This window comes from Gallinula chloropus, assembly GCF_964237585.1.
Source record: "Gallinula chloropus genome assembly, contig: HAP1_SCAFFOLD_195, whole genome shotgun sequence".
In the NCBI taxonomy this organism is placed as follows: domain Eukaryota; kingdom Metazoa; phylum Chordata; class Aves; order Gruiformes; family Rallidae; genus Gallinula; species Gallinula chloropus.
This window is the reverse complement of record NW_028168065.1, coordinates 146685-169991: the sequence shown is the minus strand read 5'-3', so window position 1 is coordinate 169991 and position 23307 is coordinate 146685. Positions and strand designations below refer to the sequence as shown.

At 43.4% G+C, this 23307-nt stretch overlaps 1 protein-coding gene across 1 annotated transcript; it reads right to left on the bottom strand.

The window, feature by feature from the left end:
• Nucleotides 1-1661: 1661 nt before the first annotated feature.
• LOC311204844 (nischarin-like) lies at nucleotides 1662-13140 on the bottom strand. The gene is given in 11 exon segments (XM_084281185.1): nucleotides 1662-2786; nucleotides 2788-2932; nucleotides 4159-4217; nucleotides 5068-5189; nucleotides 8341-8449; nucleotides 9253-9366; nucleotides 9770-9898; nucleotides 10099-10284; nucleotides 10685-10753; nucleotides 11327-11479; nucleotides 12977-13140. Coding segments are annotated over 11 exon segments (1986 nt in total). The 5' UTR covers nucleotides 13127-13140; the 3' UTR covers nucleotides 1662-2036.
• Between the last annotated feature and the right edge of the window lie 10167 nt (nucleotides 13141-23307).

Here is a 23307-nt window from a genome sequence, read left to right as displayed (position 1 = left end):
TCCTAAGCCAGGTCTCCTGGATGCACACACCTCCTTTTCCCACCGTGAGCACAGTCAGGTACCAACAGTCATTTTAGCATCTTCTCTCGCACGCTTGGGTCCTATGTGATCCCCTGGTCTTTTGGTTGTGATGTGTTCCAACCTCCTGAGAATACCATTTATAAAAATCAATCAGCAAGCATCCCCTCCTCACCCCCTCACCCTCCATCCAACTCCACCCCCCTCCTCTTCAAACACCTTTTTAAAGGTCCTGAGACCTTCTAAAAGCCCTGTGGAAGCCTGGATGCATCCCAAGGGCAGTTTCTGAAAGGGAGCTGTGGGAGCTTTGCTGAGGGATGATGTCTGCTGTCCCCCCACCGTGCTGGTTCACCCACCTGCAAAGGCTGGGAGAAGCCAACAGCTCTGTTATAGAACTGGGGAAATAAACTGCTTGCTCCAGAGCAGGCTGGCAATGAAAAACTGATAAATTCCTCATCTAAAAGCCTGGGTGAGCTTGAAGCAAAATAATTGTTGCTTTCCTTTGAACTGGGAATTGGAGGGGCCCAAAAAACAGTGACTGGAGGCAGAAGGAAAAGATAAATGAACGATTTTAAAGACAGATTTGAGGAGAAGATTCCTATGCAGAAAAAGGGGGAAATCAAGTTTTCAAGTTTTTTTCTCTCAAAATACAGGATAACCAGTTTGCTGAAAGGGGAATTAAGCATCCTCTGCTCCTCTCAGTTTAAAAATAGATATTAAAACCAGAAAACAAGCAAGAAAGTAAAAAAAAAAAAAAACCCCACCCTGGAAGTTTAGAGGGATGGAAGCTGCTGAAGTATGTTTCATGTAACAGAAGCAAACCCAAGGTCTGTGAAGAAGGAGAGAGACCTCCTGGGCCAGCCGCGGTCTCGCGTTCTTGGGTGAGAGGAGCTGGAAATGTGCAACTTGTTGTCAGCTTTGACTGATGCGACTTCAGGAAGTTGATGAGAAATTTTAAACAACAGATTGGCAAGGCAGAACTCCGTGTCACTGAAGATACGATAGCATTCGAGGGTGACCACGGCGGTTAGTTTAAGGGAAAGAGTTTTGAAGAACAGATGGTCTTCTCTTATTGGGCTTTTTTTTTGTTTTTAATTAAAAAACCCCTCCAAACAAACTCACAACACAACAGAGCGATGCACTAAGACTCCCTGATTTCTACCAGTAAAGGAATTAACTGGCAACCCTCTGAGCCTCCTGAAGTACTTCCAAAATCTTCCTCAGAAGGGGAGGAGAAGGGTTCATCTTCAAAAATTCAAACTTTGAATGACAGCGGATCACCCACCCACCCCTTGTCCAGTCCTGCTCTCTAAATGCAGTAATTAAACACGAGTTTTTAAAAGAACATTGTATTCACTGCAAGCAAGGAGCTGAGGAGGTAATAGGACAACAAGATTCATGCTCATCACTTTTAGTTATTTGAACCGAGAACCTAAATCAGACCTGATTAAAATAGGAACTCAAACCCAGATTCAACCAAAACTGGAGATATTAAACAAATACAGATGTGACAAGAGTCGTGATTCAATTATTAGGAGTCCATCTTTTAATTGCTCATTAAGATGACAGTGTGTATCTTTGCCTACATACATTTAGCAAAGCCTTTGCACTTTGACAGCGCATAAAATTACCCACGCCAACTGTATATCTCTTACTCTTTATGTCAACTTTAGAGTCGCTGGTTTTTCATTATCCTCTTGGCCACAAATTAATAAGGAGGAACAAATTTAATAGCAGCCTCAAACCTTTAGAGATTATCTCAGCCTTGTGTATCTGTGCCAGTTAAATTGCCATTTCTTTCTGCTTAAATTTAATGTGGTCATCTTGATACAAACACACACATATTTAACGCTGCTCTCAGGGCACAGTACTGGCACACCGAGGGGCTGCTCTGAAAAGCTGACGTGGAGCTCCAACTTGAACTTCTCCAACCTCATCACCCTCCCTTTAAGATGTGACAAATGGTCCTGGAGCACCTCCCCTACAAAGAGAGGCTGAAGGAACTGGGTTTGTTCAGCCTAGAGAAGAGAAAGCTGTGGGGGGACCTCACTGCAGCCTTCCAGTCCCTGAAGGGAGCAGAGAAACAGGACTTGGTGCAGGAGTTCCTGGACACAGGTTTTCTTCCCATAAACAAGGTATGTTGGGAAACAACCTTTTATTTCAACATCATCTGCTGAAATGCAATTCAATTCCCTAAGCTGGCAGAGAAACTCTTGGAGCTTTGCTGGTCCACAGTACAACAGGGAGCTTGCTAACACTGACGGGTACTGTTGAGAGCAACGCATGTGTAAACAGGAATAAAAGTCTTGCAGGTTCTGGGGGTCTGAAACAACAAACAAGCAGTTGTCACCATTTGTCAGCTTCAGGGTTAAACAGATTTCTGGCAGGAGAAAGCCAAGTTCCAGAAGATCAGTATATGGAAAAGACAGCACCAGCTTCAAGGCAGAAGGGATGTGCTGGCAATTTCCTCTCAATTCCTGACAAGGCATCTCAAACACAGCTGGCAGATCTTCAGTCAAAACCAAACAGGAAGCAAACTGCTTGAGGCCTTTACGAATGTGAATAGAGAAACTCCAGAGAATTTTGACTATTGCAACACTCTCCACTGCTCCCTGGTCAGAGGGCCGAGGATCTGAAGTAGTGCTGAACTCAGGAGTCTCATCTCCTTCGTGAAGCCCCATTTCAAAAGAACCATCTTCTTTGTCTGTGGTCTTGGTGTCACCCAGAGGGCTCCCTTTCTCCTCTGTAAAGCAGGAGGGGGGGGGGGAAACTCTGCACAGTCTGCACTATCAAGGCAGAAAGGTGCTGGGTAAAATCTTGGTTTGTGGCAGTGTGTGACATACAATGAAAAGGCAAGATGACAGTGTTACAGGGGTCAGGCACTGCACGCTGTTCTTCCTCTGAAGGATCCAAACTGCAAAAGAGATAACAAGGCAAAGTACGAGCCTGAGTTTCAAAACAGTCACAGCTACCTACAGCTCATGGTGCTGCTGCTGCTGCTCTGAACTTTGAGGTATAATCTTGTTACTGCAGTTACATCAGCCTAATTTCATAAAACATCCTAAATAGTCAAGAATGCATAGGTTGCAGTTGTATTCATTTCTGTATTTCTTTTATACATTTACAGCATTTAGTTGATAGAAATATTCCTAATTCATATTATTCCTTTGTCCTGCCACTGAATTTTCAAGATGCTTTCAGATCATCTTGTGTCTATACATTGTTTTGTCTGTACATAGTAACTATTTAATTTGTTAGATCAAAAATAGCATGGCCAGTAGGTCTGGGGAGGTGATTGTGCCCCTGTACTGGGCGCTGGTGAGGCTGCAGCTCGAGTGCTGGGTCCAGTTCTGGGCTCCTCACAGGACATGGAGGTCCTGGAGCAAGTCCAGAGAAGGGCAACCAGGCTGGGGAAGGGGCTGGAGGGCAAATCCTCTGAGAAGCAGCTGAGGGAGCTGGGGGTGTTCAGCTTGGAGAAGAGGAGGCTGAGGGGAGACCTTCTCCCCACCTCCACTGCCCAGCCAGGAGGGTGCAGAGAGGTGGGAGATGGTCTCTTCAGCCAGGGGACAGGAGATGGGACAAGAGGCAATGGGCTCAAGCTGTGCCAGGGCAGGGTCAGAGCAGATGGGAGGGCAAAGTTCTTCCCTGGCAGAGTTGTGGGGCTGTGCACAGGCTGCCCAGGGAGAGGCTGAGTCACCTTCCCTGGATGGGTTTATAAAAAAGGGTAGATGAGGTGCTCAGGGATCTGGTTTAGCTTGGGACAGGAACAGTTGGACTTAATGATCTTAAAGGTCTTTTGCAACCTTGTGATTCTGTGATCTTCATACTGTGCACAGCCACTGGTTGAGAGGCTGGGAGTGTGCAATTTATCAGAAGTTAAAAATAAAGTGTTCAGCTCATCTTCCATTTCCCAAACCCAACAGGCACTTTGCAAATCACTGGCTTGAAGCCACTGACTTTATTCCAGGGTTCAAAGGTTACAAAGACTTTATACTCTTACCACTGATTTCGCTTGAAAACAACTAGAGGCAGCGTGCAACCAGACACACTGGTTTGCCTTAAAGCCGGGTTTGAAATGCACCATCCACTATTGGGACTCAAAAAGCTGATGGGGGTTAAGCCAGAGCTCAGAAGTCTCACTTACCACATCTGGGGTCACTTCCATGTGCTTTACAGGAATCCAACAGAGAGGCAGGTGCCTACGGAACAAAGAACCATCAGGCAGTGGCAGCTGCTGCCAGATTTCAGCAGAAGTGAAAAGCAAAGTCAACGTTGGCTCCTGCTTTTTAAGGCCAGCAGCTCCCTGCTGAGTCCTGACTGCTGTACCCGTGGGCAGCTGAACAGCTGACCTGTGAGGATGCTGACACACCAGGTTTTTAGTTCAGGCTGGGCACTCTGAGGCAGCCAGGAACGCAGTGAGAACAGATGTGGCCTGTAGGCCTTTCAGCACACTACAGACTTCAGCAGCAGCGCACAGCCAGGCGAAAAGGCAAAGGCCCTGGAGAAAGCCCAGCCACGCTGGCAGCAGAGGCAGAGTCCCTCAGGGCTGGCTGTCTCATGCCCTGAAGCCAGGCATATGAAGGGCATTTCCTATATCAAAAATGACATCACAACGCAGAAGTTAAACAGCTGGAGTTTGAAGGAGACCAATTAGGCCAACACCTATTGCCAGAGAGAAGGTTCTTCCACTCTCTGAGGAAGAGACCTGTCTTCCAAAAGGTGCTGAACTGCTCAGTTCAGAGAGCAGTTCAGCATCTCAGAGCACACTGAATGAGACACTAATGCCAGGTAAACATCTCAGTCCTGACAGCGACAATTCTCTGCAACTCTGGTGAATTCAGATCATGCACTCACTGTACAAGGTGGACCAAACCCACCACTCAAATTTGGGGCTACCTCCTTTCTCAATTATAACAGCTCAGAGAATGAAAATACCTTTGCTGTGGATTACTATAACAACATAAGTTTAATATCAGAAATTAGCTTGCAAAAAAACCAAACACTACCACATTAAAACTGCCATAAAATAAACACAAGTGTAGCAATTATCTGATTTTTACATCCAGAGTCTGGTATTTCAAAATATCTCTGGGGAACTGTATAGTCTGTAGGAGTCAAACTACCAGATTGCAAAAGACTGCTGGCTAGGACTGTTTCTTCACAAATTATTTCTAGAAGAAATACAAAGACCTTTTAAAATTGCTGAAGTAAAACCAAAATGAATGTCTAACAGTGTCTGTCAAACAACTAGAATTAAGATTGCATCATCAAAATGTGACCATCAGTCATTAAAGCTGCAGGGTCTCTTCACAGAACAGCCAGGACAGAACAAAACCAGGCACAATTTTAGTATCCATAAGTGCACTGGAAGGTGCACTGAAGACTGCTAAAGCTCATTTTTTAAGCTAACCACCAATTTAAATCTCAACATCTTGTGTGAGAATTCTCCATGTGATTTAGTTTTAACAGAACTGGTCCATTTCCTTGAAACTTGCCCTGAGTGTTACCAAAGCATTGCCAGGCTGGCAAAGCCACAGCAGAGCAGTCTGTGAGCTTCACAGCATTCACTCCCATTTTTGCAGGCGTCAAGCAAACAAGCAGAAGATCTGTAAAACCTTTAACCTGGCTCAGAAGGTCCTGTCCCTCAAATGCCACTCAAGGAAATGATCTTACCTCGAGCCGGCCCGCTCACGCGTGTACAATGTACGTGCAAATAAACAACAGAATTCCAATCACAGAATCCCAGCCTGGGCTGGGTTGGAAGGGACCCCAAGGATCACAGAGCTCCAACACCCCTGCCACAGGCAGGGACACCAACCTCCAGGCCTGGAGCTACACAAGGTTGCCCAGGGCCCCAGCCAACCTGGCCTTGAACACCCCCAGGGATGGGGCACCCACCCCTTCTCTGGGCAGCCCCTTCCAGCCCCTCACCACTCTCTCTGGAAAGAACTTCCCCCCAATATCTGTCCTAAACCTTCCTTCCTTTAGCTTTAATCCATCCCCCTTGTCCTGCCATTGTCTGCCCTTTCAAAAAGCTGATTCCCTCCTGTTTCTCTGCTCCCTTCAGGGACTGGAAGGCTGCAATGAGGTCCCCACAGCCTTCTCTTCTCCAGGCTGAACCAGCCCAGCTCCCTCAGCCTCTCTCTGTAGGGGCCCCTGCTCCAGCCCTCTGATCATCTCCGTGGCTCCTCTGACCCCTCTCCACAAGTCCCACATCTTCCTTGTACTGGGGCCCCAGCTCTGGACACAGGACTCCAGCTGGGGCCTCCTGAGGGCAGAGCAGAGAGGGACAATCCCCTCCCTGTCCCTGCTGCCACCCCTTTTCTGATGGGAGTCCAGGATACCATTGGCCTTCCAAGCTGCAGGAGCCACTGCATGTGAGCTTCTTCCTCAGGCATAAGAACTCCTGCCTGTATCTTTCTGGATTGATGGCAAAGTTTAGTAGATGACACCAAACCATCTCTCAGGCAGAGGAAGCACAAGAGAGATTTACTGCTTGAACAAAGCAACCATGTTAGCCAGAAGGAAACTCAAATTGACAAGAAAACCAGAACAGGGCAGCATTATTTCTGGATTTCTCTTCTCTATATATGTTTAATCTTTGCCATAAGCCATTTGGAAGACATGTTTAAGTTGAATAAAATGCTAGTGAAACAGATGGTGTCTAGAGAAACTGCAGAGAAAACAATTCACAGAAATAGTGCATCAGAAAATGAATTCCATTATTCCTGATTTCAGGTCTAACAATGAAATAAATTGCCTAGCATAGCTCCATTTTTTTAAAAATAGACTTCTCAAAATCAGTATTTTGAAAACAACCCTTGATAGCTAGGTATGTAGCAAAGAATTCATTTCTGTTGTTAAAGCTGAGGAATGTCCTAATCCTGTCCTACTCCTTGCTATCCCACTATATATTAATATATTTATAAATATCCCACTATATATTTATATCCCACTTTTATATTTGTTTTTATAAATATAAAAGCCCTTCCTCAAGACTCTACTACAGGAATCTTATGGAAAAGGACCACAGTCAGTAACCCCAGTCTTACACCAGTTTTCCTGTAAAATTCCCAAGTAGTTCAGAAAGATCTTGGTATTTTTTCCAAGATTCATGTGCTCCTTAAACATTTGCAATAATGGAAAAAGATGATTGATCAATAAGTAACACCTAAACAGTCACAGCCACTGCTAGCATGCATCTTTACAGCTAGCCCTGCATAAAACCCCAGGCTGCCCTATAGCCAGGCTGTCTCACTCCTGCAACTTCAATGCTTGATGCTTTAAAGCCAGCGTTGGCTTAATTTGGGAGAACCTGGCATTTCACCTGGAGGTGAAAAGTTATCCAGAAGGGCTCCAAAGGCAACTCAAGCACATAAATAGCAACTAAACCTGCATCTAAATTGCTTCTCCTTTAATTTAAACGCTGTCACTTCATTTTTACTGAGTGATCTAAGACCTCTACTGATTCTGCAGAAATGCCAGGAACAGACTCTTTCCAAAGACCTCTTCCCCCACCCACCAATTCACTGCTAAGAGTAAGCTGTTTCGCCCCAAATTATGGAGACTGTCATCACTTTTCTAAATGGTTACAAAGTCGTCCCCAACCAGATACACCCTACTGCATTTTAAGCTTTCATTCAGGCAAAAGCAAAAGCATCTTTATCTCTTCTCAGACACACATGAATTTCCCAGTCAGTCAGACCCACGGGCCCCTGCAGAAGATGCAGGACACGCCACTGTTCTACGTTCTAATGCAGTGGGTACCCTTGGTTGAAGCATCCAGTGAAATGGGATTTTCAGGTAAGGTCAGCAGGTGCTGTGGAACACAACAGTGTGCTGAAATCACAGGCTCAGTCTGAACCCAAACTCCAGAACTGCCTCTTACTCATCTCCTTTTCTGACCTCCATTCTGGCCTGACAGAAACACAGCCCTTGCCAACAGCAGGAATGGAACAGATGCTCCAGCTCCCCTTGTGCAGACCAACAAGCAGAGAAGCAGTTTTAGAACGTGTCTACAGATGCCACAGTTCCCATGAAGGCATGTATCTAGACTAGCAAGAGAGATACAGTCCTCTGCTGCTGCTTTCTGCAGTAAAAGCATCCCCGTGCCCCAACTGTTCGAGTTAATTAACACCACAGTGAACATCAGGTCAGCTTTGCCAGGTCACATGTCACTTGCACTACGCCAAAGCTGCCGGGTCTGTCTGCTCTGACTTGATAAGCCCCATATCCCTACACAGAACATCCAGGTACATCAGTGCAGCCCAGAGACGCAGAACCCAGAGGCTCAGCCCAGCAGCAGGATATATACATGATTACCTTGGCTGGAGCTGACAGGACGAGGCAGAGAGGGAGAGGAAGGACGAACAGGAACAGAAGAACAGTTTGGTTTGGAGCTGGCAGCGGTGAGCCTGGAGTCCTCACTGATCTAATAAAGAAAGTAGGCAATAATTAAAGAAAAATCCTAAACACACGGGACACGTCAGAACCTGAACTGCACTAAGTCTACAAAGATTTCCCAGTTGGAGTAAAAAGAACGTTAGTACCAAATGTGTTGGGTTTCTGAGGGGTGCCACACGTTGGTGCTCACACCCTCTCAAGTTCCCATTTCCCACTAAGCAGAATTCCACTAAGAATTCGGTTAGAGAAGTCATTCTGATCACTGATCCCTGCACTGACAAAACCAGCAGCAAGTTTCACAAACCACAACGACAACAGGATTCTTAGGCTGCAGGGGCATCACAGCTCCTGATAATACAACTTATTTCCAGAACAAGATTAACCCACTGCACAGCAGACAGGAGAACAGGACAATTCAGACTTCTGATCCTTTCCCATTGCTCAATACTCGCAAGAAGAAAGTCTGGGAAAATCATTTCAGTCCTCTGCAACACAAGCACTGATCTCACACCTCAGCACTCTCTGTATAAGATGGAAAATACAGCTGTTGAGGTCAGCTGCATATTTATTGTGTGTACCATTAGGCCATTTTCTCTTTTCCTCCCACTTCCTCTATCCCAAGCCAGCAGAAAAAGGAACATCCTGAAACTGCATTGAAATCTAAATAGGAGAAAGAGGTGATGTTCAAACCTCACACTGCAGTAAAGCACAAACACTGCACACACTTCCATGAGAAGTGAGTTTAAGGAATTCTGCTCAAAGCCAATCTGGAGAGGACTCACAGGCTTCTTTTGTACCCAGCACGTTCTGCTCTCACAGCACCCAACTCACCTTTTTATCAGAGCTGCTCAGTTTGTGTTTCACCTCCTTGGCTTTCTGAATGGCTTTCAGCACTTCCACTGTGTCTGGTTCCTTTTCTGTGGTGATAGTGTTATCCAGACAGACCTAAAAATGTTAAAAACATCCAGAAATACAGAAAACAAGGCAGCTCTGTAACTTATTGTTACTTATGTCATAAATAAATAGTTTGATGCAGATGCTGTGCATGTCTGTAACCCTGTAAACAAGGTAATGACCACGTCAGACCTCATGACTTGAATGCAAACTCAGAAGGGCTTGGGAAGCTCCACACCCCACTGGCACAGGCACCTTCCAACAGGAACACCCTGTTACCCAGTGAAAGCAGGGCAAGCTCTCCCTTAGATCTGAGGAGCACACCCAGCAGCGTATACATGGTTCCATTCTCTAGAGACGTACTCCAACCCCCACTAAAAACTCCTCAGGCTTGTAGAGCATTCACACAACTTTCCTTACCAGGCTTTAGAAAGAAAAAGCTGTTCTTACATACCTCTGAAGCCCTGTCCCCAAACTGAGCCAGTACTTTGGTCCCATAGTCAGGGATGATGCTCAGTGGGTTGCTGGATAACACCACCTTTTCTAAGCACGGGAGGGTTCCTATATTTTTTACTTCATCAATCTGAAAGTTTTTCAGTAAAAGGATGAATACACAGATTGGCTAAATGAGAACACCACCACAGTCTAAGCATTTCTTGACTAAATTACATACAAACAGTAACCAGGAAAAAAAATTCTCTCCAGCCACTTTATTTGCACTTTCACCCTCTAACAGGAATCACTTGTGTTCTAAAGCAATCTGACACTAAAATCAGTAGTTACCTGTTCGATTTTGTTGTTGCTCAGATCCAAGTTGACTAAAGAGTACAGCTTGTTAAGACCACACAGCCTTTCCAGCTGATTTCCTGCTAGATTCAGAGTTTTGATGTTTCCCAGTCTTGTGTGAACACCTTCCAGCGATGTCAGCTTGTTGTAGGATAAGTCCAGGTGAACAAGGTTGTAAAGATGCTACGAGAGCACAGAAAATCCAGGTCACACACCAATTTGCTAAAATTGAACCATATCAAAGGCTTGTCCATTTGCTCATGCTGGATGCTGCCCAGCTGACAAACACAACACGAACTTGCTCATTACACAGGATTAAGCCTGCAGGAAAGGGAACTTCCTCCACTCTATTTTTCCCAAGCCATTGACACAGCCAGCAACGACTGGATTTAGTGAAGAACTACATGTTGCATGTCAGTGTTGGCAAGTAAGAAATGCACCCTTACGAGGGCTTGATGCTAGGAAGCTATTTGGGCTTAAACTCTTCTCTGCAAGATGAGTGGCAAAATCCTTTAGCAAAAGGATTCTGTCTTGGAAGGTCCTGGGCAGCCTGGCAAACATCACCTTCAAAAGCATCCCTTACCTGTAAGTTTTCTACCAGAGACACCCCATTGTGACTCAGGTCCAGGAACTCGATCTTGGGAATTAATTTCTAGAAGGGAAAAGGTGCACATGTTAAATGCGTTTTAGCTTAGAAACCTGGCTGTACTTCCTTCACCAACCAACTAACAACTAACAGGCAAAGGGCAGGAACTCTCCAAGGCACAGACCCTCTTCTCAGCTTTCAGCAGTAAAAAGCGTTCTGCACCCATTCTAGTGCAGCCAGAGTGCAGACTCCTGCTCGTGAGAGAACCAGAATACTCTGATGAGCACGGTCACGTTTGCATTTGAAACCTGGGTTCTCACTGAAGACAAGCAAGTTGCCCCCAGTTTAGCCCCACTAACTACAGATCAAACTCATTAAGAGGCCTTTCCAGCTCATCAAACAGGCCTGTCTGTATTACACAGAACCCTGGATAAAGATTACAGAACTAAAAATCAGAGTAAGTTGAGCAGTGCATTGATCTCCACATCATTACCTTGTGGAGCTCAAGCACGGACAGTGCAAGGGGAAATCTTTCAGAAGAGAGATACATGAAGAAATTGCAAAATCCCTGCTGAGTCATGTGACACAGAAGACCAGCCATTCTTTCCCCCCACACACAAACGAAGAAAGATTTCTTACCACTGAATCATCAATTTGAGAGATGCTGTTGTGACTCATATCCAAGGTTGTTAAAGTTCTCCAAGTTGGGATAACTGCTGTCACTGGACAGCTTGAAGTTGTATCCTCTGGCTCCCACTGATCAAACTCAGAGGCCTCTGGCACCAGGATTTCCTGTTAAAGACAAGCACCCTAAAAATATGTTACCTGCATCTTTGGTGAAAGCCCATTGTTTCACAAGCAATCCAAATGACCTTATGGAAGAAAGATCCCTAAGCCTTATCATCACCCAGATTAAAGTTAAAGGTCTTAAAGCAGGAGCTGAGTGTGTCAGAATGATTTTAGATCCACAGGGAGGGAGTCCCAAACACTGGCAGCCAACCCAGGCTGGAGAATGGGAAGGAAGAGAGGGACTGTGAAAGGTACGCTCCTCACAGCCTTGCCAAATCACAGCCCAGAGAAGAAGCCACACGCATTCAGCTCTCGAGGAGTAACAGAAGCACATTCCAATCAAAGCCAGGGGATGAAGTCCAAGGCACTGACAAGATGGGTTTGAAGAAAGCATTAGACCATCTCATAAAAAGGCATCTAGTTTTCCCATGTGCCCATAGCATTCTGGCCAGAGCACATGGCACCAGTGCAAAAGGCAGGCGGTTGCAGTTCTGGTTGCTGTGAATAAAATTTTGGGAGAAATCTCTTAAGGTTTGGGGTTTTTTTTTGGTCTTACATATATCTTATAAACTCTGAAGGCTCCCACTCACAAGCTTTCAGAAGGGCCAGAAACTCTCAAGTATTTTTCTAAATAATACGCTGTATATAATATTTTTCTAAATCATATGTTCTTCTCCACCCAGAGAATCCTCTGAACAACAGGTTCTACACACAGAGGATGGCAAAGGCAACTGAAGATCCACAGGAATAGCAGTAGAGCTGCGGTTTTGCTTTCTAAACTTCCCAAGCCCTCCAGTGCACCTTCCCCAAACCACTACTTCGTTTCATCTTTGAACATACCACACAGTTACAAGGAAATTCTTCATGTAATAAAAGGGCTGAAAAGACACTGACCTGTAGCAAGCAGTGTTAAAAAAGCTACTCAGCAAAAGTCTTTGTAATTCACTGATTTGGTAGAAGAACAAAATATCAAACTGGTTCCAGACAAAAATTATCTGAGGCCATTTTACATTTGTTCTGTAATGGCATTTTTCCTAGAAATTCTGGGCCACTCATCTCTAAAACTGATGGTTTTGTTAGTTTGGTTTGGGTTTTTTTAAACTTTCCAATACAGTTAAAGGTGAGAAAGGGGACAGGACTTACACACACATGCATGTATGCATCTGTATACACTGGCCTAGCCATAGTGTTGTCAAAGAATGCAAGGTTGAAATGAATATTTCCTGCCTCCCCATGCCTATTAGCACCCAGTAAGGCTCTGTCACAGAAACCCTAGAGGGCACCGCTGAAGAGATGACATCACATGGCAGAATCAACGTCTTTCTTAGAGAACTGTGTTGAAGGTTGGTAGAATAAGCACCTGTAACACCGAGCTCTAAATGCTTACAGGTGTTTACTGCCAGTAAAGATCTTGTGCATTCTAACTAGGCTCCAGAAGCATGCCAAGAATCCCATCACTCTGGCAGAAACACCGCCAGTACTTGTGCAAACATGGCTCACCTTGAAATACTGGAGTCGACAGGTAAAATCTAGAATATGACCTAGATCAGTTTTGGCATCTCCATTAGCACACGTAGGCTTCCCCTGCAGCAACTGTAGAGTGACAGCATATGGCTGCAAGGGTCTGATGTTGAAGACTTCTCCAGCCATTAAGAGCTGCTCTCCTGAAAAACACAGGATGATGGTATCGAACACAATGCTGCCCCAGTTACCAAAGAGTAAATGGTACCTGCAAAACCTAATGTCAGGGATTTCATGTCTATCATTTATATTCTAAGCTCATGATTAAGGCACCAAAACAATGTCTTTTTTGCTTCTAAAGTAGAAGCACTGAATTCAGATAAATTTTCTTTAACACCAGAATAATCCAAGTGTTCAAACAGGCACTCTCTGCATTCAAGCCTTAAGCTCCCAACGCAACTAATGGCAAATTTCCCTCTTAACAGGGCTGGAACCAGACAAAGTTCATTTATATAACATACAAATTGCTAAACTTTGAGATATCCCTAAGTTCAATAGCAGCAGCACCTACCATCTAACAGACAGACCTGACATCCTTTGCTAAGCTGCTGATGTGCAAAGCTGCAGCATCTTCTTGGACAGTCTGAGGACTTTCACCACACTACCACCAGAGCAAGCTCCCTGGGCAGGAAATGCATTCTCTGGCAATATTTTTACAATCCCATTTCTTTCCAGGAACACTAGGAAACAGCATCCAAAAGCCTCCTCTGACAGCATCCCAAGAGCAAATGTGGATTACAGCAGTCAGAATACATGCACACGTGGAATTAACATCTTCCTCCTCTTCCTTTTAAGGACACCAGTTTGACCTGACAGACAGGAGAGCATCGGCTTTCCTGATAAGCAGAGTTCTCCAAAGACTAAAACTCCCTTTGGCTTCAGTGGGAGCAAGTCCCAGAGTCCAGCTGCACATCACCACAAGGTTCCACTCACATACAGCGGTCAGACATCAATGATTTTGGCACTAGTGAGGCTACAGGCACTACAGAGTCAGGGAACAGTTCTTCAGGACCTTCCTTAAAGTGTTCCACAATTTGCTGAGTGCCCCCTCTGAAGTGGCTTCACCTAAAGTTAATTTTGTGCCAGAACAATCTGAACCACGCTTCACCTATCACCTCAGCCAGCCAGAATCACAGCACAGCATTCAGCCTGTCCCTCAACATGGGTTAATCATTTCACACGCCTCCTGCTCCTGGGGAGCCACTTAGAGATGTTGCAGTAGTGCATTTCATTTTCAGCTCTCAGCCTCAGAAAAGCACATCCTTTCATTAACTGACCAGAAGGTCTCATGTTTCCTGAATTCTGGAAGAACAACATTAAGACAGGTGAAGTGATGCATTCAACACACTCTATCAAGGCTCACTGAAATGACACAAACTTCCTGACTGGTTGCACTAAAACATACCAAGGAATTCATCAATTTCTGATTTATTTCCAAAAGCAGCTGTGCTTCTGTGACAGTTCCTCCTCAAATACAGCTTGGATCAAAGCACAAACAGCAAGAAACAGGTGAAGAGGAAGAACAAGGCTCAGTCTGATGTGAAAGACTCAGATCTCATGGTCTGGAGATTAAATCTCACAGGTATACACACGCATGCACATGGAGGGAACCATCCCCAGTTAAATTCTTGCAGGTTCTTTACCTTTGTGGAAGAGCTCTTCAGCCAGTGCAGCAGTGATCCCATTGATCTCCTGCAAAGATTAAACCATTGCAATGAAGTGTTACATACTTACAGTTCAAAGTGTATCCTTGGACAAAATAAGTCTCCCTTTCTTGCTGTGGTACAGGACTTTTAAAAATAGAAATCAACTGTCATCACATCTTATAGATTCTCTTTGTAACTTGAAAATACTTCATCAAATTATTTCATTTCATAGGTTCTTCATTTCCAAGATGGAAGATACTGAACTACATTTAAATAATCACACACTGCATGTTTTCAAAAAGGGCAACAGCAACTAGAGCAATTCTTACTGACCATCATCAGCCCAATGCCAAACAAAGCCTGGTTTTAAAGAAACTATTACCAGTACAGTTTTCTTCAAATTTGAACATTAGACTAACCTAATGCATGAATGTCCTGGCCAAAACCAGGACAATTAAGCACTCAACATTTCTTTAGAGCATCACTAATACACTGATAACTTTAGATTAACAAGTCTACAGGGAAGAAGAGATCTGTAAAAATTAGTCTTGTGGACTTAACCTCCTTGCTGAAGAATAATTCAAAGTCCCTGTTCACCATCCTCTATCTTCTCTGCCCTTCTGGACCTACACAGTGCTCAACCCCCTTTCTACACACTGACAGCTCCAGGAGGAAAAGAAAAAGCCTGGAAAATTCTCCCTGTGGGAATTTGTTCTTTTAAAATCTAAAGGAGCACAAAGGTCAGTACAGGTATTTCCCATACTTCACAAAACGCAAATGCTCTGTAGAAGTCCAGAAATAGTTCTGAGCTCTTCCAAGAGCTCTCTCTAAGGCTCACAAGAAGAACAAAAAACTATCTGTGATAGTTTAGGCACACACATCTCATTTTAAGGTAGCTGCAAAGGACAAACAGGCATTACAGATCATCATGAAATGAGTATTTGAGGAGTTTACTTCACTGACAAACCCCTCATGATTCATGACAAGGAAATAAATCCATGGGCCATCTGCAGCACAGTTCAGCTCATCTGATGAGGCAAACATTTCAGACAAGCACATTCTTAGTATAACTGAAACCCCACTCACTGAGGATGAACAGTTTGGAGAAGCAGCTCGAAGCTGCATTCCGAACAAAATCCAACAGTTCTGTTATTGGATAAAGCCAGTTACACTCACCTGGCATGCAGAGATCTGACTGAAACCCAGGCTCTGTGTTCCCTTCATCATCTGGGGGACACAGCAGAATTTTCCTACCTTTATAATCGAAACAAGGTCATGACGTGGAGTATTGTAGCCCACAGAAAAGGAGCTCTAGTCCTCTGTCAGACCTACAAGAGGCCTCTGTCTTCGCTCTCTTATATGCACCAATCCCACAGAAATCCATTGTTTGCAGGTGTCTCTGAACAGCAGCTTCTGGGTACTCAATTATTTTCTTTTAAAACCTTCTATCTGGAAGTTAAGAAACCAAATCTAAGATGACAAAGTATAAGACACTGCAAGGAAGTAAGCACCCCCATATCACTGCACACCCCTGTTCAACACCAAAGCAACAATAAGGTTGTACACTGCTGTCACATCCAACTGCTGCTCTCTGCCAAGCCAGACACAGCTTTCCCCTGGAACACAAAGGCTGCAAAGCACTTGTAGTGTATTTACTGTGGTTATTTCTACACCAGTTTAGTTCCATTAACCTAGGGAATAAGATTAAATAATCCCTACTGGAAATGCTACAAATAAGAATAGACAAGAAAAAAAATAATCACAGAATCCCAGGCAGCTTTGGGCTGGAAAGGACCTTAAAGCCCATCTGGTTCTAACCCCTTGCCATGGGCAGGGACACCCCCCACCAGCCCAGGGTGCCCAAAGCCCCATCCAACCCGGCCTTGAACCCTGCCAGGGATCCAGGGGCAGCCCCAGCTTCTCTGGGCACCCTGTGCCAGGGCCTCATCACTGTCCCTGGGAAGATGATTTTTTTTCCCTAATACCCAATTTAACTCTCCCCTCCTCCAGCTTAAGAACATTCTCCCTTGTCCTGTCCCTCCCTGCCCTTGTCACCAGTCCCTCTCCAGCTTCCCTGTAGCCCCTTCAGGAACTGGAAGGCCGCTATAAGGTCTCCCCAGAGCCTTCTCTTCTGCAGGCTGAACCAGCCCAACTCTCTCAGCCTGCCTCCATAGCAGAGGTGCTCCAGCCTTCTCTGGCCTTGCTCCAAGGGCTCCACGCCTGTCTTGTGCTGGGGACCACTGAGCTGGATGCAGCATTGCAGGGGGCGTCACTCCAGATCTGAGGGGCAGAATCCCCTCCCGTGACCTGCTGGTCACACTTCTTGTGAAGCAGCCCAGGGGACAGTTGGCTTTCTGGGCTCTAAGTGCACACTGCCAGCTCACTATGAGCTCCTCATCCCCCAACATCCCCAAGTCCTCCTCCTCAGGACTGCTCTCCATCTGTTCTCCACCCAGCCTGGAGCTGTGCTCGGCATTGCCATGACCCACGGGTAGGACCTTGCACTTGGCCTTGTTGACCTTCAGGACAGGCCCAACTCTCAAGCCTGTCAAGGTCCCTCTGGACAGCATCCCTTCCCTCCAGCGTGTCACACAGCTTGGTGCCATCACCAGCCTTCCTATATAAACTAAGGAGGCAGTATCAGGCATTATGACGCCTCAAGCATGCACATGGGCTAATATTGTAAAGATATTTAAGAAGACCAAAGTTCTGCAGGAAGATTATTCCCCAGTTGAATTCCTGTGGCAAATATTTAGCTTTTCTGCTGAATAGCTAACTACTTTTGGTAAATATTTAAAAAGTACTCTCAAGTCCCAAACAATTGCATTTCTACCTCAAGCCAGACTCCCCTAAACAAAGAAATGCAGATTAAACAACAGCTTCACTCATTTATGGATTAAAACTAAAGGAAGGAAGGTTTAGATGAGATATTAGAGGGAAGCTTTTTACAGAGAGAGTGGTGAGGGGCTGGAACAGGCTGCCCAGAGAGGGGGTGGGTGCCCCATCCCTGGGGGTGTTCAAGGCCAGGTTGAATGGGGCTCTGGGCAACTTGTGTAGCTCCAGGCCTGGAGGTTGGTGTCCCTGCCTGTGGCAGGGGGTTGGAGCTCTGTGACCCTTGAGGTCCCTTCCAACCCAGACCAGTCTTGGATTCTGTCATTCTATGATAATACACAAACACAATACACAAGCAGGGAAGCAATTTTATTCTCCTTTATTTTTCACTCCTGCTTAATCCCATGTAGAATCAAATACTAAGGCATTGGAGAAATTAACCTTTTAGCCCAACTTTGCAGCAGAATTTTGCACTTAAAGAAACAGAAGCATGCTTATGTGACTGGTCATGGTAGTTTGAAGATGGTGATACCAATGATATGGATATTTTTAAAAAGTCTTTAATAGTATTTTTTTTCATACATTAAAAAAATAATGCTTGAACAATCTTGAAAATTAAGTGTGAACCAATCACTAGCAATAGTTTTGTGTGATGATGCTCCTTTGGTTTTTTCCCCCATGGTTTGAAATCTTTGCAATAAATCTGAGCAGCTTCTTGAAATCCCTATGCCTGCCTTGTAACAGTGAAGCTGCAGTCGGCCCATTAGTCATCCTGAGTGGGGTAAAAGCTGAATTATACTTCCCTGAAATATCTATGAGGGAAACATCATGGTTCAGGGATGCTCGTGGGATTGGTGTACTAACAGATTCCTGTAATGATAATTCTCTTTCTGGGAAGAGTGGGAATTCCTATGGCTGTAAAGGCAACAAAGCTATTCTTAGCCCTTGGCAATCTCTCATTAGCTACAGGTATCTACTGCCTAAAGTGATGGACAGAAGGAGGTGGCTAACAGCCCCCTGCCCCTTTGCCATCACTCCCGTATTAATAGGGGTCAGATTGAACTGTACCATATAGCATATCTGACCTGTGGAACAGCCCTGGTAAGTGCTGGTTTTGGAGAAAATTGTGACATGCTTCAGCTACCAGAAGTAAAACTGCAAAATTTGATTCCTAGCTCATTTAGAAACTTTTCCTAGCTTTGGCAAGTTTGTTGTTGTTCTCTTAACTGGGGAATGAGACTAGTGTGGTACTAAGAATATGATCTTTTTTTATATTCTATAATGAAAAATCTACTCAAAATATATGGATTAATATTAATTCATGCATATTTATGTATGTATCAACATATTTCAAATAAATAAAATTAGGAAAAAACCCACTGGACTGGTTGCAGCAGCTTTTCAAGATGTGTATTTGCTTTAAGTATGGCAGGCATTGTTTTCTCCTGTGAATTTTAAACAGATTTGAAATAACTAGACCTCTGGAAATTATCTTTCAGAGTGTATGTGGGAGGGGAGATGATCATTTAAGTAACGGAAGAAAATGGCCAATATTTTGTAATGAAAGCTTTGAGCCACCCTCTGGGGAAGACAGGTTGCCTTTTGGGTGAGTGACTTTACCTGCCAGTCATACAGATGATTCAATAAGTGATGCCTCTCCCTGAACCCCAAGCCTGGTGCTGATCTTAATTTGGTGCCTGGTCAAATCAGAAACATAAAACTCAATCTGTCTCTAAAAAGAGCTGACTGTAGAGAGGAAGGAATGACTAAAATGTAAGGGAGGAGGAAAAGTTTGTGCTTGAAAGGGCCTCAACATTTAAATGTTAACAAGCAGATAACAAAACCAGGAGAAAAACCTATAGGAAACAATCCAATAGCTATAAAATGACAGGTCCCAACTCCCCAACAATCAGATGCTACCAGGTAATTAAATATTTTATATATAGAAATAAAACATATTTTTATTTTATAGGTATATACTGTGTAGGGCTCTGTAGCATGTCCCTCTGATCTAAAGTTTAGTCAGATATAACGCAGTGAAATTAAAGTCACAGCAAAGCTGATACATTAAACTGAAAAGGTCAGAGGGCTGATTTATAATTGATATGAGATTTCTTGCTGGTTTTGGTCTTCAGAATTTAACTAAGAACTTCTGTCTGAAGAGTCAGAATAGATTTTAAAAAGTATTTTGAAAACCCCTGGAGGTTTTGGAGTGTTTATTTTGGGGGGGGGGGGTGTGAGCAGGGAAGGGGTCTGTCTGTTTTGGGTTCTGTTTTGTTTTGGGCTGTTTGTTTGCTGGGGTATTTTTGTTGTGCTTGTTTTTCCACAAAAGAGAGAAAGGAAACAATCTAGGATTGTTTTACACTAAAAATATGCTATTAATTTGGAAAATGGCAATAGATTAATATGCTTTTGAGTATTACAATGAGATGAATAGAGGTGGCTTATGAGGGAAGTGAAGTCTGTTATAGACTGTGAGTAACAGAGAGCTCATTTTGGTGGTCTGAGTTATTCTGCTTGAAAGCTCAAGGTAGCTTCCAGAGGATTTGGGAGTGCAGCAGTAATGTACCCCAATATACATTTTTGAAATGCTCTTTATCTGATGGGCTAGTCAATCCTAATACCTGGGCAATTAAAGAGGAATGAAACTGGTCTACTCTCTGGTGCACTTCTTGAAATAACTGCAAATGAAGGATTCTTTGTCTCCATCTCTCTCCAAGAGTACAGTCCAAACTGGACTCTAATCCAGTCTATTGGAACACTATTTTACAGGACTGGGTCAGCACACCTTAAGACCTTCTTTGACTTTTTTTTTCCATTGATGAAAATTGTAGTGGCTTTAAATATTTCAAGCCTGTTGAGGTTCATGGGACTATGGTAGTTCAGGACAAAGGAAGCCTCTCTATGGATATGGATTTGTCTGAACTCAACTGTCCTGAACATTTCAGTAAAATTGTATATACGAGGACTGGAGCTAGTGCAAGTGTGAGAACTGAATTTGTAATGGAACATGCAAATCATCTGATTTTATTTTGCACTGGATTGAGAACTCTACCAAGGTAATCAGGATGGTATGATAATGCCTTGACCTGTTGTACCAGGTTTATGTGAGATCTGGTACAGCATCACTCTGCCAAGTCATGCATCTCCTTTATGTGATGATGCCTCCTTGTAGGCTACAGATGGGAACCAAAGTTCAGTTGCCTTCCTATGTATTCACAATCAAGTTCATCTATACATGTATTAAATTTCACAACATTTTAAGATCCAAAGTACAGATACTCCACCTTCTCTGACATCGAGCTATATCAGTTTTCTATAAACAAGTAAGATTATACTGAATGATATCAATACAACAAAGCTGAAAGGAAGCAAAAGCAACATATTGCACCTCAAAATAGAAATAATAGAACTCATTGAGTATATGATATTAAAATTGGGATATATGAAATAAATTTACCATTGTTCTTTAATGTCGTTAACCTATTATAATAAATGCCACTTTACTAAAATAGTAACAGTTACCTAATACACAAGCTTATACCATTGTTCAAAGTAGAGATGCACAAATGGCATTAGCATATGCTATGAAGGAAGCCTCTATATTAAGATTCAGGGACGCCTTGCTTTTCCAGAACTAAAACCAGGATTACACACAGACATAAACTTAAAATGTAATATAATGAAGTAGACTTGGATTAATCATCCCAAGCATTTGGCCCCCTGCACTACAGTAATGTTCTTGGTTTTAGCAACAAATATCCTTTACCTAAATGTGGCAACACTGCAATTTTATAGCAGTTCATTTTTGGCAGTTAGTACTCTTTTTGGGCGTTAATGTTTCCTAAGGTCCTGTTGATTTCTTTTCAGAGAGAGGCAAATCCATGTTTTCTCTATATTAAAAAATGTGGAAAGGAACAAGTTGGGAAAAAAGAAATCTCCCAAAAGCACAATTTCCAGTCAATGATTATAGTTCATATTTAAAGAAAACATCATATGGAAAAACCTAATTTAAGGGAATGAAAGATAATTGTGAAGATGAATAACACATTAGACAAGAGGAGGAATCACAAAGGATGACAGATTCAAAAGGACTGATGTCTTCATAGCCTTCTCCAAGGATGCAGAGCAAGACCGGTTGTAATTTGCTGACTCTCACGGTGGCAGAGGAGCAGCTTTTAAAGTTGAAGAAGAGCTTAACAAGAAAGTATTAAGACAGAACTCTAATTTAACAGGATCTTCCTTTCTCACACACAGGATTCATGTTCCTAATTAATGCAAATTAGAGTTGAACTCAGTACTATACAGCACTTAATTTTTTTGGCATTACAAAGAGAGTTCTATCTAAGTGCACACAAGGACATGCCTACTGTTTATGCATAATACTATGCTGAAAGGCAATTTTTTAATGTCAGTGTCAGCCCTGCCCTAAAAGTGATTTCAGAAGCTACACATCAGATTCCTTCTACAATCATATTGGTATAGATCTTACATAAGGGTATTAGTACATGAAAACACCCCAAACTGCTTTTTCCTTAACATGATTTGCATGTTCACGTAAATAAGATTTTAAGATTTCTGAGACTTGAAAACTCTGACAATCTGCTAGTGAAAATCACTCATCCATGGGTGAAAGTTGAGGTTCCTTCCTGTCAGTGTTGCGCTGATCCCGAGCTTAGATATCATACTTTAGCTTGATGGACCTTTCATTCTCAGGAAAGTACTTAACAGGTGACTGAAAATAGGATGCAGGCTCTCTCTTCACAAGCAGTCACATGGAGGTGGAAGTTACACCAAGAGATGTTTTAGTTCAATGCAAGAAATACATTTCTTTACAGTGATTTACTTGACCAACCTTCCCAGGGACGTGTCAGAGTCCTCATAACTGGAGGCTTTAAAGATGCAAAAGGAACATCCATCTCCATGCCAATCTGGTTATGATGATGAGATACTTGGTAGATAGAGGTGAGAGGCTCCCTGAATCAGCCACAAATCAGTAGGCTCAAGCTGGTCAGTACTACTGGGGTGCTGTCACACAGCTTGTGTTTGAGACAGATCAATCATGCCAGTCTGCAAAAGAGCACACAGACACGTCCTCTGAGCCCTTACAATATGCTTGACTGGAAGAGAACTGTATGCTTCAAGGTTGTAGAAGACACAGGCAAGGCATGTTACATGGGATCGTTAAGGATGGGCCTAGGAGAGCTTCATGGAATTAAAGAGATAAAACTAGGGAGAAATAGGAAGACCTGTCAGAATTTAATCTATTATTTAGTATTATTTCTACCTTTATTCTAAATGAAGTAAAAGAACAGCACAAAGCACAAGGAATAAAGTAAAAGCAACAAGGTTTCCACAGCTAGTTTAAGACAGAGTGCGTTATGAGTTCTGCTCCCTGCCAAGAAACCAAAATTATATATTGATGTACACATCCTTGCTTTTGCAGGAGTAGGATTCTGATGAGCATAAAACATCAGTAGCAGTGAACTGTGTAGGCAGGATGACAGTGTGTCATTTTTGAATTCTTGGTAAACAACTACATATGCTGCCCTCTTGTATACATGAAAATAAATCCCCGTGTCTAAGGTATAGAGGAATCCTTCCTGTGGAAGCAGAACTGGTCTCATCACGTAGTAACATCAATATTTTGAAAAAGTTAAATTACTTTTTGATTTACAAGATGAGAGGCCAAAAAGGAATCTCACAAACCGTTACTTTTTCAGAAGCTATAGCTCAGAAATAGTCAAGTGGAATCTTCTTTTAATTTGTATTAATTCCACATTGAATCCTGTACATCCAATTTTAGCCTAGCGCATTTTTACAGCTGAATGT